This window comes from Plectropomus leopardus, chromosome 10 (assembly GCF_026936395.1).
Source record: "Plectropomus leopardus strain MGB_pleo_1.0 chromosome 10, ASM2693639v1, whole genome shotgun sequence".
Lineage (NCBI taxonomy): Eukaryota > Metazoa > Chordata > Actinopteri > Perciformes > Serranidae > Plectropomus > Plectropomus leopardus.
The window spans coordinates 7,289,341-7,303,698 of record NC_142185.1 but is presented as its reverse complement, the minus strand read 5'-3'; the positions used below and the strand labels follow the sequence as shown (position 1 = coordinate 7,303,698).

At 35.8% G+C, this 14,358-nt stretch overlaps 2 protein-coding genes across 6 annotated transcripts in view; one reads left to right on the top strand and one right to left on the bottom strand.

The window, feature by feature from the left end:
* The window catches only part of gulp1a (GULP PTB domain containing engulfment adaptor 1a), a 132,787-nt gene extending 123,697 nt beyond the window's left edge, over window positions 1–9,090 (top strand). For all 5 annotated transcript variants that reach the window (XM_088082965.1, XM_088082964.1, XM_042494467.2 and 2 more), the window contains one exon: window positions 8,277–9,090. In XM_088082965.1, the coding sequence (XP_087939091.1) occupies window positions 8,277–8,348 (72 nt within the window). In that variant the 3' untranslated portion in view covers window positions 8,349–9,090. The remainder of the gene's footprint in view (window positions 1–8,276) is intronic.
* Window positions 9,091–10,513: 1,423 nt separating this feature from the next.
* The window catches only part of col5a2a (collagen, type V, alpha 2a), a 47,281-nt gene continuing 43,436 nt past the window's right edge, over window positions 10,514–14,358 (bottom strand). Inside the window, exons 51-54 of the mRNA XM_042494419.2 lie at window positions 13,918–14,230; window positions 13,236–13,417; window positions 12,720–12,962; window positions 10,514–11,735 (exon numbers count right to left, since the gene is read on the bottom strand). Coding sequence (XP_042350353.1) covers window positions 11,589–11,735; window positions 12,720–12,962; window positions 13,236–13,417; window positions 13,918–14,230 — 885 coding nt within the window. The 3' untranslated portion in view covers window positions 10,514–11,588. The remainder of the gene's footprint in view (window positions 11,736–12,719; window positions 12,963–13,235; window positions 13,418–13,917; window positions 14,231–14,358) is intronic.

The following is a 14,358-nucleotide window of genomic DNA, read 5'->3' as shown; positions in this document are numbered from 1 at the left end:
CCAAAAAGGGCCAAATACATCATAATTTAGCATGTTGAAAAAATGGCAGAAAAAGCCATAGTATAGCATGTTGAAAACCTCAAATTTTGACAAGTCCTAAAAATAGCTGAAAACAACTTATTATAGCTTGTAAATGTGTGTCATAGTATACAAAGTGGGAATAAAGGCCAAATACATCATAATTTAGCATGTCGAAAAAATTTCCAAAAAAGCCATAGTATAGTATGTCGAAAATTTCAAAATTTGACATGTCCAAAAAATGGCTGAAAACAACTTATTGTAGCCCTTAGACAAAGGTCATTATATACAAAGTGAAAACAAAGGCCAAAAAAGGCCAAAAATGTCATACTTTAGCATGTCGAAAAAAAATGCCAAAACAACCATAGTATAGTATGTCAAAAATGTCAAAATTTGACATCTCCAAAAAATGGCTTAAAAGGACTTTTCATAGCTTGTAAAGGTGTATCACAATATACAAAGTGAAAACAAAGGCCAATAAAGGCCAAAAACATCATAATTTAGCATGTCGAAAAAACTGCCAAAACAGCCATAGTATAGTATGTCGAAAATTTCAAATTCTGGCATCTTCAAAAAATTACTGAAAAGCACTTATTGTAGCCCTTATAAATGGGTCATAATATACAAAGTGAAAACAAAGGCCAAAAAAGGCCAAAAAAGTCAAAATTTAGTATGTCAAAAAAATAGCAGAAAAAGCCATACTATAGTATGCCGAAAATGTCAAATTCTGACATCTCCAAAAAATGGCTGAAAATGACTTATTGTAGCCCTTAGACAAAGGTCATTATATACAAAGTGAAATCAAAGGCCAAAAGAGGCCATAAACATCATAATTTAGCATGTCGAAAAAATGGCAGAAAAAGCCATAGTATAGCATGTTGAAAACCTCAAATTTTGACAAGTCCTAAAAATAGCTGAAAACAATTTATTATAGCTTGTAAATGTGTGTCGTAGTATACAAAGTTGGAAGAAAGGCCAAAAACATCATAATTTAGCATGTCGAAAAAATGGCAGAAAAAGCCATAGTATAGCATGTCGAAAACCTCAAATTTTGACAAGTCCTAAAAATAGCTGAAAACAACTTATTATAGCTTGTAAATGTGTGTCATAGTATACAAAGTGAAAACAAAGGCCAATAAAGGCCAAATACATCATAATTTAGCATGTCGAAAAAATTTCCAAAAAAGCCATAGTATAGTATGTCGAAAATTTCAAATTCTGTCATCTCCAATAAATTACTGAAAAGCACTTATTGTAGCCCTTATAAATGGGTCATAATATACAAAGTGAAAACAAATGCCAAAAAAGTCCAAAAACGTCAAAATTTAGTATGTCAAAAAAATGGCAGAAAAAGCCATAGTATAGTATGTCGAAAATGTCAAATTCTGACATTCCAAAAAAATGTCTGAAAACGACTTATTGTAGCCCTTAGACAAAGGTCATAATTTACAAAGTGTAAACAAAGGCCAAAAACGGCCAAATACATCATAATTTAGCATGACGAAAAAATTGCCAAAAAAGCCACAGTATAGTATGTCGAAAATGTCAAATTCTGACATCTCCAAAAAATGGCTGAAAACAACTTATTGTAGCCCTTAGTAATAGGTCATAATACACAAAGTGAAATCAAAGGCCAAAAAAGGCCAAAAACATCATAATTTAGCATGTCGAAAAAATGGCAGAAAAAGCCATAGTATAGCATGTTGAAAACCTCAAATTTTGACAAGTCCTAAAAATAGCTGAAAACAACTTATTATAGCTTGTAAATGTGTGTCATAGTATACAAAGTTAAAGCAAAGGCCAAAAAAGGCCAAATACATCATAATTTAGCATGTCGAAAAAATTTCCAAAAAAGCCATAGTATAGTATGTCGAAAATTTCAAATTCTGGCATCTCCAAAAAATTACTGAAAAGCACTTATTTAGCCCTTATAAATGGGTCATAATATACAAAGTGAAAACAAAGGCCAAAAAAGGCCAAAAATGTCATACTTTAGCATGTCGAAAAAAAATGCCAAAACAGCCATAGTATAGTATGTCAAAAATGTCAAAATTTGACATCTCCAAAAAATGGCTTAAAAGGACTTTTCATAGCTTGTAAAGGTGTATCACAATATACAGAGTGAAAAAAAGGCCAAAAAAGGCCAAAAACATCATAATTTAGCATGTCGAAAAAATTGCCAAAGAAGCCATAGTATAGTGTGTAGAAAATTTCAAATTCTGACATCTTAAAAAAATTACTGAAAAGCACTTATTGTAGCCCTTATAAATGGGTCATAATATACAAAGTGAAAACAAAGGCCAAAAAAGTCCAAAAAAGTCAAAATTTAGTATGTCAAAAAAATGGCAGAAAAAGCCATACTATAGTATGCCGAAAATGTCAAATTCTGACATCTCCAAAAAATGGCTGAAAACGACTTATTGTAGCCCTTAGACAAAGGTATTAATATACAAAGTGAAAACAAAGGCCAAAAACGGCCAAATACATCATAATTTAGCATGTCGAAAAAATTGCCAAAAAAGCCATAGTATAGTATGTCGAAAACGTCAAAATTTCACATCCTAAAAATGGCTTAAATGACTTTTTATAGCTTGTAAAGGTGTATCACAATAAACAAAGTTAAAACAAAGGCCAAAAAAGGCCAAAAACATCATAATTTCGCATGTCGAAAAAATTGCCAAAAAAGCCATAGTATAGTATGTCGAAAATTTCAAATTCTGGCATCTTCAAAAAATTACTGAAAAGCACTTATTGTAGCCCTTATAAATGGGTCATAATAATAAAAAGTGAAAACAAATGCCAAAAAAGGCCAAAAAAGTCAAAATTTAGTATGTCAAAAAAATGGCAGAAAAAGCCATACTATAGTATGCCGAAAATGTCAAATTCTGACATTCCAAAAAAATGGCTGAAAACGACTTATTGTAGCCCTTAGACAAAGGTCATAATATACAAAGTGAAAACAAAGGCCAAAAAAGGCCAAAAATGTACTAATTTAGCATGTCGAAAAAATGGCAGAAAAAGCCATAGTATAGTATCTCGAAAATGTCAAAATTTGACATCTCCTAAAAATATCTTAAAATGAGTTTTTATAGCTTGAAAAAGGTGTACCGCAATATACAAAGTGGAAACAAAGGCTAAAAACGGCCAAACACATCATAATTTAGCATGTCAACAAAATTGCCAAAAAAGCCATAGTATAGTATGTCGAACATTTCAAATTCTGGCATCTTCAAAAAATTACTGAAAAGCACTTATTGTAGCCCTTATAAATGGGTCATAATATACAAAGTGAAAACAAAGGCCAAAAAAGTCCAAAAACGTCAAAATTTAGTATGTCAAAAAAATGGCAGAAAAAGCCATAGTATAGTATGTCGAAAATTCCAAATTCTGACATCTCCAAAAAATGGCTGAAAACGACTTATTGTAGCCCTTAGACAAAGGTCATAATTTACAAAGTGAAAACAAAGGCCAAAAAAGGCCAAAAACTTCACGTTAGCATGTCGAAATAACTGTCAAAACAGCCATAGTATAGTATGTCGAAAATGTCAAAATTTGACATGTCCTGAAAATGGCTTAAATTACTTTTTATAGCTTGTAAAGGTGCATCACAACATACAAAGTTAAAACAAAGGCCAGAAAAGGCCAAAAACATCACAATTTCGCATGTCGAAAAAATTGCCAAAAAAGCCATAGTATAGTATGTCGAAAATTTCAAATTCTGGCATCTTCAAAAAATTACTGAAAAGCACTTATTGTAGCCCTTATAAATGGGTCATAATATACAAAGTGAAAACAAAGGCCAAAAAAGGCCAAAAATGTCATACGTTAGCATGTCGAAAAAAATGCCAAAACAACCATAGTATAGTATGTCAAAAATGTCAAAATTTGACATCTCCAAAAAATGGCTTAAAAGGACTTTTCATAGCTTGTAAAGGTGTATTACAATATACAAAGTGAAAACAAAGGCCAAAAAAGGCCAAAAACATCATAATTTAGCATGTCGAAAAAATTTCCAAAAAAGCCATAGTAGTATGTTGAAAATTTCAAATTCTGGCATCTTCAAAAAATTACTGAAAAGCACTTATGTAGCCCTTATAAATGGGTCATAATATACAAAGTGAAAACAAAGGCCAAAAAAGGCCAAAAACTTCACATGTTAGCATGTCGAAATAACTGCCAAAACAGCCATAGTATAGTATGTCAAAAATGTCAAATTCTGACATCTCCAAAAAATGGCTTAAAAGGACTTTTCATAGCTTCTAAAGGTGTATCACAATATACAAAGTGAAAACAAAGGCCAAAAAAGGCCAAAAATGTCATAATTTAGCATGTTGAAAAAAATGGCAGAAAAAGCCATAGTATAGTATGTCGAAAATGTCAAAATGTGACATGTCCTAAAAATAGCTTAGAATGACTTATTGTAGCCCTTAGACAAAGGTCATAATATACAAAGTGGAAACAAAGGCCAAAAAACCTCAAATGTTGATAAGTCCAAAAAATAGCTGAAAACAACTTATTATAGCTTGTAAATGTGTGTCATAGTATACAAAGTGGGAATAAAGGCCAAATACATCATAATTTAGCATGTCGAAAAAATTGCCAAAAAAGCCATAGTATTGAATGTCCAAAAACTTTGACATTACCTCAAAATGTCTGAAAACAATTTTTCATAGCTATTACAGATGCCTGAAAGTATACAAAGTTGAAGTAAAGGCCAAAAACATCATAATTCAGCAAGTTGAAAAAATGGCCACAAAAAGCCATAGTATAGTATGTCGAAAAACGTCAAATTTTGACAGGTCCTAAAAGTGGCTGATAACGACTTATTATAGCTTATAGAGATGCATGATCGTATACAATGTTGAAACAAATGCCAAAACAGACTTAAAACGTCATTAGTTAGCATGTCTAAAGAATTTCCCAAAATTATAGCTTGTAGAGATATTGACAATATACAAAGTGGAAAAAATGGCCCAAAAAGGCCAAAAACATCATATGTCATAGTCATAGTATCTCGAAATATGACAATATATCACATGCCCAAAACACTGCTGGAAACCAAATTTAATTGTATATTGAGACATGTCTAGTATAAAATGTTGAAAAAAAAAAAAACATCGTAATATTGCAGGTGGAAAAATTGACCGAAAAACAAATCAAAACATTGCGTGTCCAAAAAACAATTAAAAACCACATAGTATAGCATGTGGAGACATTCAAAGTATATAATTTCAAAAAAAAAAAAAGACGTCAAAAAATATCATAATATGACATGTCTAAAAAATTACCAAAAATTCCGTGGTATTGTAAGTTAAAATAAAAATCAAAATATGACATGTCCAAAAAACAGCTGAAAACCACATAGTAAAGCATGTCGAGACACGACACAACACATAGTACAGTATGTCCTTTAAAAATTACAAAAAAAGTATTGTAAAAAAAAGTATGTACAGTATGTTGACTAAAATTTGTCAAAAAACACATCCCACAGTATCTCATCCAAAAACTATCAAAAACAACATAGTATACTATGTCACCCAAAAATCATTCCATGTCTCTTATTCTCTTATCTAATTCTGCTATATTATAATGTATAAAACTAGTTAGTAAAAAGTTTAGAACTGAATAATAATAATAATGATAATAAATAAATAAATACATTTTATTTCTGTGGCGCTTTTATAAACCAGAGCTAAAAAGTGCTTCACAATATGAAACTATAATATAAGAAAAAAAATTACAACAATTTGCATAAAATGCAATATGTGTGTCATATGTTACATTCATTGTATTTATATACATTTTAAAAATAAATGTATGTTTCTGTACCTCATGGCAATAAATGGAAGTCAGAGGAAAGTGCATTTATTCTTTTTTTTACAGCCTAACTGATATGTTTGGTAACAAAATAAATGTTATTATTCAGTTTTTACATAAACACAAAAAACACAAACAAACAAACAAAATACCATACACTTGAATATTAAAACATGTCAGTACTCTCTCATGGACTAATTATTATGACTGGTTATTACATCACAGTTTTTAAATTAACTCAGATGTTACTTTGACATTTCTTAACTGATATTCCTTGATTTCGACAGACGCATCTGTCGATGTTGGTTTTACCTGTATCGGGACAACTTCACCTGATTTATCAGTCAAAACGATATATCACTCAACTTTACGTGCCTTAATTTGTTCTGCAATAATCTAATCTAAAGCCAAATGATATTTTATGGCATAAATAAAATGAAATATTTGCTCATATCTGTCTGCTCTACTGATATAAGGGTCATATGGTGTTGAAACCGAAAATTCTGTATCAGCACTGATGTCTGTCAAAAAGCACGACTGATATTTGGGTCAGACCGATAAATAAGCTTATATTTTCTTGGAACAGATAAATCTATATCAGTAGAGACATCTGGCATTTTTCTATTGAAGTTTCTTGCTTCCTATTGACAGCGTTATTTATTTATTTATTTTCTTTTTCTCACTTTATTTAACAGTGAGAGCCACAAATTTCAACCTAATGGTGGCATCATCATGATTCATCCTGTGGGGCTCATGTACTGTATGTATATTAAAAATGTCCCCACAGTCTGTATAGAGGATGCTCATATGTTTCAGTTGCGATCAAAGTGATGTACTGCGTATGTGTGCATTTAGGCATTTATGAGACACTGCATGAAGACAAAAACGGACACTTGGGGGATGTCAGTACGAATCAGTGCTCCATTGTGGCATGGCAAGTCTGCAACCTGAAAAAATGACATAAAAATGACAAAATCAGAAAAGAAGTCACAGTATAGTATGTTGTTCATAAAATAATGAAAAAAGTCAAGGCAAGGCAGCTTCACTTTCATAGAACATTTCATACAACAGGGCAGTTCAAAGTACTTTACAGAGCACTAAAATATAAAACCATAATAAGACATACAGATTTGTTATGTTTGTTGTCCAAAAACCATCAAAAAATCATCAAAGTATAGTGTCATCTAAAAATAATCAAAAATGACATAGTTTAGTATGTCTTCCAAAAATCATCAAAAACAACATACTATAGTATGCTGTCCAAATAGCATCATAAATGACATAGTATAGTATGTCGTCCAAAAATCACAACAAGACGTCATAGTATAATATCCCCAAAAATCACTACAAGGGACGTGATATAGCATGTCGTCGTTCAGTATGTCAAAAAAAAATTCACAGGTTAGTATGTCAAAAAAAATCTCATAGTAAAGTATGTTGAGAACTATGTCCAAATAGTGTGTTGGAAATAATCTCTCAGTATTGTTAATGGTGACAACGGTTCAGTTAACATGAAATCAGACAAATACATTCGAAACACAGTTTCTTCCACATCCACAGCAATCAGTCGTTGTCAGCCCGGTCTGTCTGAATAGAAAATAAATGGTTTTAGGAATTAAAAAATCAGCTGCAACTTGTGTGATTAATTTTGCAATATAACTGCTGTTAGTCTTTGCAGGACATTGTCAGTAGGAGGCAGTATTGCACTGACATACTTGTTTAACCTTTTTCTCTCTTTCCTTCTTCTTTCTGAATGCATCTCTTTTCCACCTGTAGCGTCAGAGATGGTTCGTAGTCTTTGCTCTGCTCCTGTGACTGTGGCTGTGTCTTTGCATGCTGCATGCTCCCACACAGCGCACGATTTCATTTACCTCGTCCACCTTCGCTGAAATGTTCGTCGTTTTCTCCTTGGAGATTCGGTATATTGAGCTCGGGGCCTCATTGTCTTTAATTAGCAGTTTGTTTTCTCAGCTCTCTTGCTCTGTAGTTAATGAGCTGTTCTTGTCTCAGATTGGCTCATTAGTTAATGTAAGAAAACACTTTTTTATCACCCGCAGTGTTGATTTTCAGCCAATAAGTGTACTATAGCTTTTGCAACAGACATCACATTTTTGCAATATAAACAATCTTTTGACTGTTTTATTTGACATAAATAAGTTTCACAAGTGTTTCTTCATTAGTTGCATGCTTTTTTTTGTCTCTGCCTGAGTTTATGGTCTTGTACATAACGCATGGCTAAGCGTGACGGAACAACAAATGCTGTAATCTGTTTGGTTCAGCAGTTCATTCTCTGTTTCCCTCAGAGCTTTATTAACCTTTTCTCTTTCTAATCTGAACACAACCTCCTGTTTTCACCTAAATTGGGACATGTAATCTCAGACTGAGCGTGTCAGTGTGTGTGGTCACAGCTGTTCTCTGACTTTTATTTATTTTTTTTTCAGGAGGGGTTCAAAATGGGACTAACCCTGGAGGGCACTGTCTTCTCTCTGGACCCGCTCGACAGCCGCTGCTGATGCCAAGAAGATGCTCTTTGTCGCGTACTTTTAACTCGTTTGTATGAAGAAGTGCCAAAATCCACTCCTAGGGTTGAGTCAAGATGTCACACTTTTCATCTTGAGGTTTATATGCATTTGCATTTAGATTGGTTTTTCGATATTTCAAGGTTAACTCAGATCCATTATAGAAAAGAACTATTTTTGTAAAAAAAAAAGAAGTACTTTTGCTTGCACAGTCTATGAGAGATGTAAATAGTGGAATATGTCCAATGGTACACTCTGTGGCAGACTTTTCATATGAGACGTTTGTGTGTATGCACCATTTGAATTCTGTATTGTTAACACATTCCTGTTTGTATGCCAAACACAAGCTGGCGATGAAATTAAATGGAATCTGTATCGTTAATGCAAACTTTTCTGCTTGCCAGTAACATCACATCGCTTATTTTACACGAAGTCACACGTTACGTAGCTAATAATCCAGTCGGATCTTTTTTTTTTCCTCATTGACCTTTCCACGTTTTGTTTTCCATGAGATTTCTGTTTTTTATTTGCATTTCACATGTATGATTTGCCATTTCAGTATTAACTTGTCATATTTTTTACTTTGTCATTATTTTAGTCTCCTCTTTTCTTGCACCAGAAGGCACTTTTTTGGGGGGGCAGTCTCTGTCCATACACAGTACTCTTCCCTTATTTTACTTTTGGTTGCATTGACTTTGCTGTTACAGATATTAAAGAAAATCTTACTGCAAAAAAAGCTACTCGTTGATGTTATTTACATGACTCGATTTTGTGTTTTAAATGTTTGCAATTGAATCTGTATCTATAGGGCCATAAAATGTTGTACAGACATTCATAGTTACCAGATGATGAACCTAACGTGAACAACAGCTACTTTTATGACCAAATACAAACAGTAGTATGCTAAAACTCTGTTCCAATAGGCCTAACTTGTGTTTGTGCTCACAGCAAATGTTTGCATGCTGTCACTGAACTACGATTGCAAACTGATCAAATATTACCCAACAAAAAAAAACATGTTAGCATAGTGACATTAGCATTTAGCTCAAAGCACTGTAAGCACTTAGCTGTAAGCACAACCTTACAATACTAGCATGTCTGTCTAGCTGAAACTTAGAGGGCTGAAAAAACAACACAAACGCCGAAGTGCCAAAAAGCGCAGTTCCTCAAATGGCCACAAGAGGCTGGCTCCAAGAGGGAGTCGATCCCATTAGACGCAAATGCAACATTAAAAAGCAACTACATCTCTACATCTAATTTCAACATTTATGGCAACTGTATGGGGTTTAATTTTTACTAACTCAGCTTTTTACATTTAATTAAGGCTTAAAGTTACGTTTAATAAAGGGTGTGGCTGATATGAGTGACAGGCTTCGGTCTATGAGTCAGATCCAGCCTTTTGTCCTCCACAGCTCCATTCTCTTATCCAAAAATTGTCATAATGTTTAATTCAAGGTTTCAAAACGGCAGCTCACAAACCATCATTTGACGTCACAGTGGTTACACCCATTCTTTTATACAGGCCATTGTGACTACAGTTAGTCTTGCCATAGAAACGTCTGTGATTTTTAATACTGACAAAGTCTCAGGAGCTGCTCACTCTGCTGTTGTCCTACTTCTTCACTTCCATCTGTTCATTTTGTGGTCCAACATCACATTTTTTCATTTGTTTCATTTTTTTTACTTTTTTGCTTCAGGATTTCAAACCCTCCTGAGGCTAAAGTGTTTCTGTTATACGTTTCTAAAGGACCAAATGAACTCTTCTCAAACAAGAACAGGCAGAGAGAAATATTTTCAATATTTATTTTCAAGGATGAATTGCATCTGCTTCCAGCATGGAGAGCCCAATCCTCCTCCTCCTCCTCCTCCTCCTCATCTGCTACTTCCTCTCTGCCTCTGGGGTTTTAGCAGGCAGTCTAACCTCGCAAATGTTACAAATCTCTAATAAATATACTCAAATATGAACCAAATGGTCACAATAGAATTACTTGAAGGCACATTCATGAAAATTGAAAACAAACAGCTTAGATTAAGAACAATTGCGAACATCATGTTAAATACAAAACTTTGTTTTTTAAACGACAGAGTTTTGTCTAAAAATGGGTTTGTGTGCACAGCGACACAGGACCTAACTACACCTGAAGTAATATGACAAGAGCTTGGGGGGATTAACAAGCAGATTGTTTAATTTGTTGCAGAGCAAAGAAATACAAAGCAGACAGCCACCTTATTCTGTAAAACGGATTATAAAAAAGGAGTTCAAGAGCATATAAGTCCAAGATACTGCAAAGGGGGAACCGACATGCATAAAAATAAAATATTCTGTGCGACCTTTTACTGAACGGTACTGAAACCGACGGGGGAAAAAAGGTTACAAATCACCACACACCACTCACACGACACCTTATTGGTCTCTCCGTCGTTGACAGAAAGATCTTTATTGGTATCCCCACACCCTGCCCTGAACCGCGCAGCCGGGAGAAGTGCACAAGGATCACACTACTTACAAAACAGCACCTGTGAAAAAAAAGTACATGTAGTGTCATTGTTTCTCAGTTTCGGTGACGAGGTAGCTAACACTGAGGAATGGACAGTCTGAATGTGTCTTTTAATGTTCTCCGTGGTCAGTACAGAGTTTCAAACAACTGGATACAGACATTGTTTCATCAAAACTGTCTTGATAAAATACCTACGCCTGCGAACGCATCACAGGCCGTATTTGTTTCCTCAATAGCACCACAATGTTGTTGTATATGCACACATTTTAAACAAAAAAATGAATAGACAAATCTGTATAAAATAGGAGCGGAGGGACATTTGACGAAGCTTCAGTGGGGTTTTTCTGGGCCTATTAACAGCAGTTATAATTTTAAAGCTTTCATATTCTTTGATATCTTTCATATAAATCTTTGGCAATGTTTTCTGAAATAAAATTAAAGGGTGATATCTTTGGAGCAAACTACACGATAGTGAGCCTCGAAATCACATTTGGAGTCAAACATACACAAGAAGACAGAGGAATGATTCTGATTTTTCACCAATTTAAAAAAAAAATTCCAAACATTCATTCTAACTTACAAATCTTCGATGTCTTGAACTGGGTCGAAAGGCACAATAAATATCTTGCCACAGGGCCAGAATAGTCCTCAGTACTCGTATGTACAACGTGGCTGATCGGGTCAGCTGTCAGTTCAATAGTCTCAGGATTCTCCTCGACGCTCCCTGCTGACGGTTTTACAAGAAGCACACGGGCCCGATGTCGATGCCGAACTCTTGATCTGTGCCACCAATGTCCACAGGGGCCATATCCACTATAGGAAGTCTTGCTGTTTTCTGTGTCCTGTACTCAAACACTGTCTTGCCCCATCTGCCATTTGCTTGCTGTAAGAGATAAACAAATACAAGGTCAGTAAATAATTTAATAAATCTCTACAAGGAGAGCAATCCATCTCAGTGAAACACGAAACATTCGAGTGGCTTTGCTCTGCAGTCGCTGGATGCTGCCGTGTTGTACTGATTTCTTCTGGGCAAATGAGCTAAAGATGCTCAGTATTTGTTATTTTTCTTATTGCCAACACATCAAAGACCAAAACCAGCAATGAATTGATGCTTCTAAAACGTACTGTCTGTGTATCCAAAATCTGATATATCTGATTCCTCTGTGCCACAGAGCTCCACTGCTGTCCAGAAATGATCAAAAACATATCACTTAGCGAAATTATTGCACTGGATGATATTTTCCTTCATTACCATGAACACCAATACTGTAGTTTGGTTTTACTCAATGTCACATACAGCATCCTGCTGCGAAAAATGCTCCTTGGAGCACCACATGTGTATTAGTCTATGACTAAAAGTAGTCCCTAACAAATGCACTTCTCAAAGATGCTTCACTTCTCTTAAAATTTTCTAAATTACAAAATTCACTCTCAGAGTACCACAGGAAAGAATCCTAAAACCTGTTCAGTTAGCATTTTAGCACCTCTGGTTCCCTCGTCTCACAGTCAATGAGAAAATGAGATTACAAAGCATCACCATGTCATACACTGCTTTACAGTCTTGTTGTGTTGGGACGTGAAGATGTGCAACTGTAGTCTTGTTTGTTTTTAGCCTAGCGTTTCCTTTTTACTTCTGGCATTTAGGCTTCAAAAATCCTAAAAGTGGCATTCATTTGTGAAGATTATCTTCCTGAACAAAACATGAAAACGCCATAAATGTTTTGAGTTTGCCACAGAGCTTATTTTCTGTAATAATCCAATGAAAAAATCCCGTCGGCCTACAGAAAAAAAGTTTCTATTCTCGCTCTGTTATGGTCTCATTACAGTGTTGTTTGCTACAGTTCAAAACGAAAGAGCAGCCACTCACTGAGCAGGAGTCCTCCACCACTGTGTATCTGAAGCGGTTGTTTCCCTCTGCTTTCAGCTCCAGATCGTTGGAGCCTTTGAGGATGACGGCTTTCTTATAGTTGCCCATCTTCTCGTCCTTGTAGCCCACAGAGTTCTTGCAGTGGTAGGTGATGGTCTGAGACGCTTCTTTGGAGAGCAGGCGGATGAAAGTCATCTGAACAGTGACGGAGTTTGCTGGCTGATTCTTGTTGCCGTACGAGAACTAGACAAACAAAGAAAGCGATCAATACGGAGAGTCACGGAAATCCATACGTGAGCCAAGATGCACCCAGATAGAACATGAGTTTCACTGGTTTCTGCAAAAATGTGGTTGCATGACGCGCTTTTTGAGCACATGTAGCTCTTAACGTTTAGAAACACATTCTTTACATCATACATTTCTCTATAGCATCCAAACACAACTTCACTGAGCGTTCGCCGTGCACAGCCCCGCCCCCCTCCCTCTCTCCCCCACCATCCAAATCTAAGTGCTCACATGTGTTCCACCGTTGATGTCAGCTCCGAACCACACAGGTTTGTTCCTGGAAGAGCTCCACCACACTTTACGAGGTACGCTGGATGGGTTGGCAGAGATGCAGGTCTCTCCGGTGTCCATGTTGCAGTGCACTTGGATGGCGTCCTCCACACTGCCTTGGTTTGGATCCACCCAGTACTCACCTACACGACAGAACCAGCAGGAATTATGGACGTGTGGCTTTGCTGATTTATTTTACAGATGTGATGGTAACAGATGTCAGTTGTATTGCAACAAGCAAGTTTGTTTTACAGTTCAGAGGCATTTTTGCCCTGAGAGTATTCTTACATTTACATGTTTAATTAACAGCTAAGAGCATAATGAACTAGAAGACTGTATAATTTGTATATAAGTATACGTTTCTGTATGTATGTGCATATATCTATATAACTGTCTATACTTGTATATGTGGTGTATGTATTACACATTGTGTTACTGTTTTATCCTATTACTACATACTATTTTATATTGTCCTGGAAAGCACTTGCTATCACAGTGCTATAAAAAGAAAGTTTATCATTATTCTTATTTCAGTTTTGTACATGATAGGTACAGAATATAGACCTCCTGTTAATTTTTATATTATTTTTTTAGGGGCAGTTTAAATCTCCTCTCGCACTCAGTGATTGTGACTGACACGCACCGCTCTTCTTTGCGGGGTAGCATCTCTTGAGGTCGTCGCAGGTCCTGGCAGGATGCTTCCTGCTGCCATCGGGGCTCTTCATGCTGTCGATCTGGCTGCTGAGGGCCTTCAGGGTGGCCTGAACGCCGGGGTCCACGGGCACTATGGTGGAGGAGTTGCTGTTGGGCAGTGCCTCATCCTCGCTGAACTCGGGAGGGGGAGGGGGGCCTGAGTCGTAATCCTGAGGGCCGCCGTCAAAGAGGTCATCCATAGCAGCCATGGGAGGTCCTGGGGGACCAGGGAGGCCTGGGGGTCCAGGCTCTCCTGGAGGGCCCTGTGGATTAAGAAAACACATTTTTTTTACTGTGATTTGTATGTATAGTTTTTATTTCCTGGTCAGAACTCTGTACACACAATAATAAGACACTTATTCCTCCCTGCTCACTGAACATCTGCTGAAAA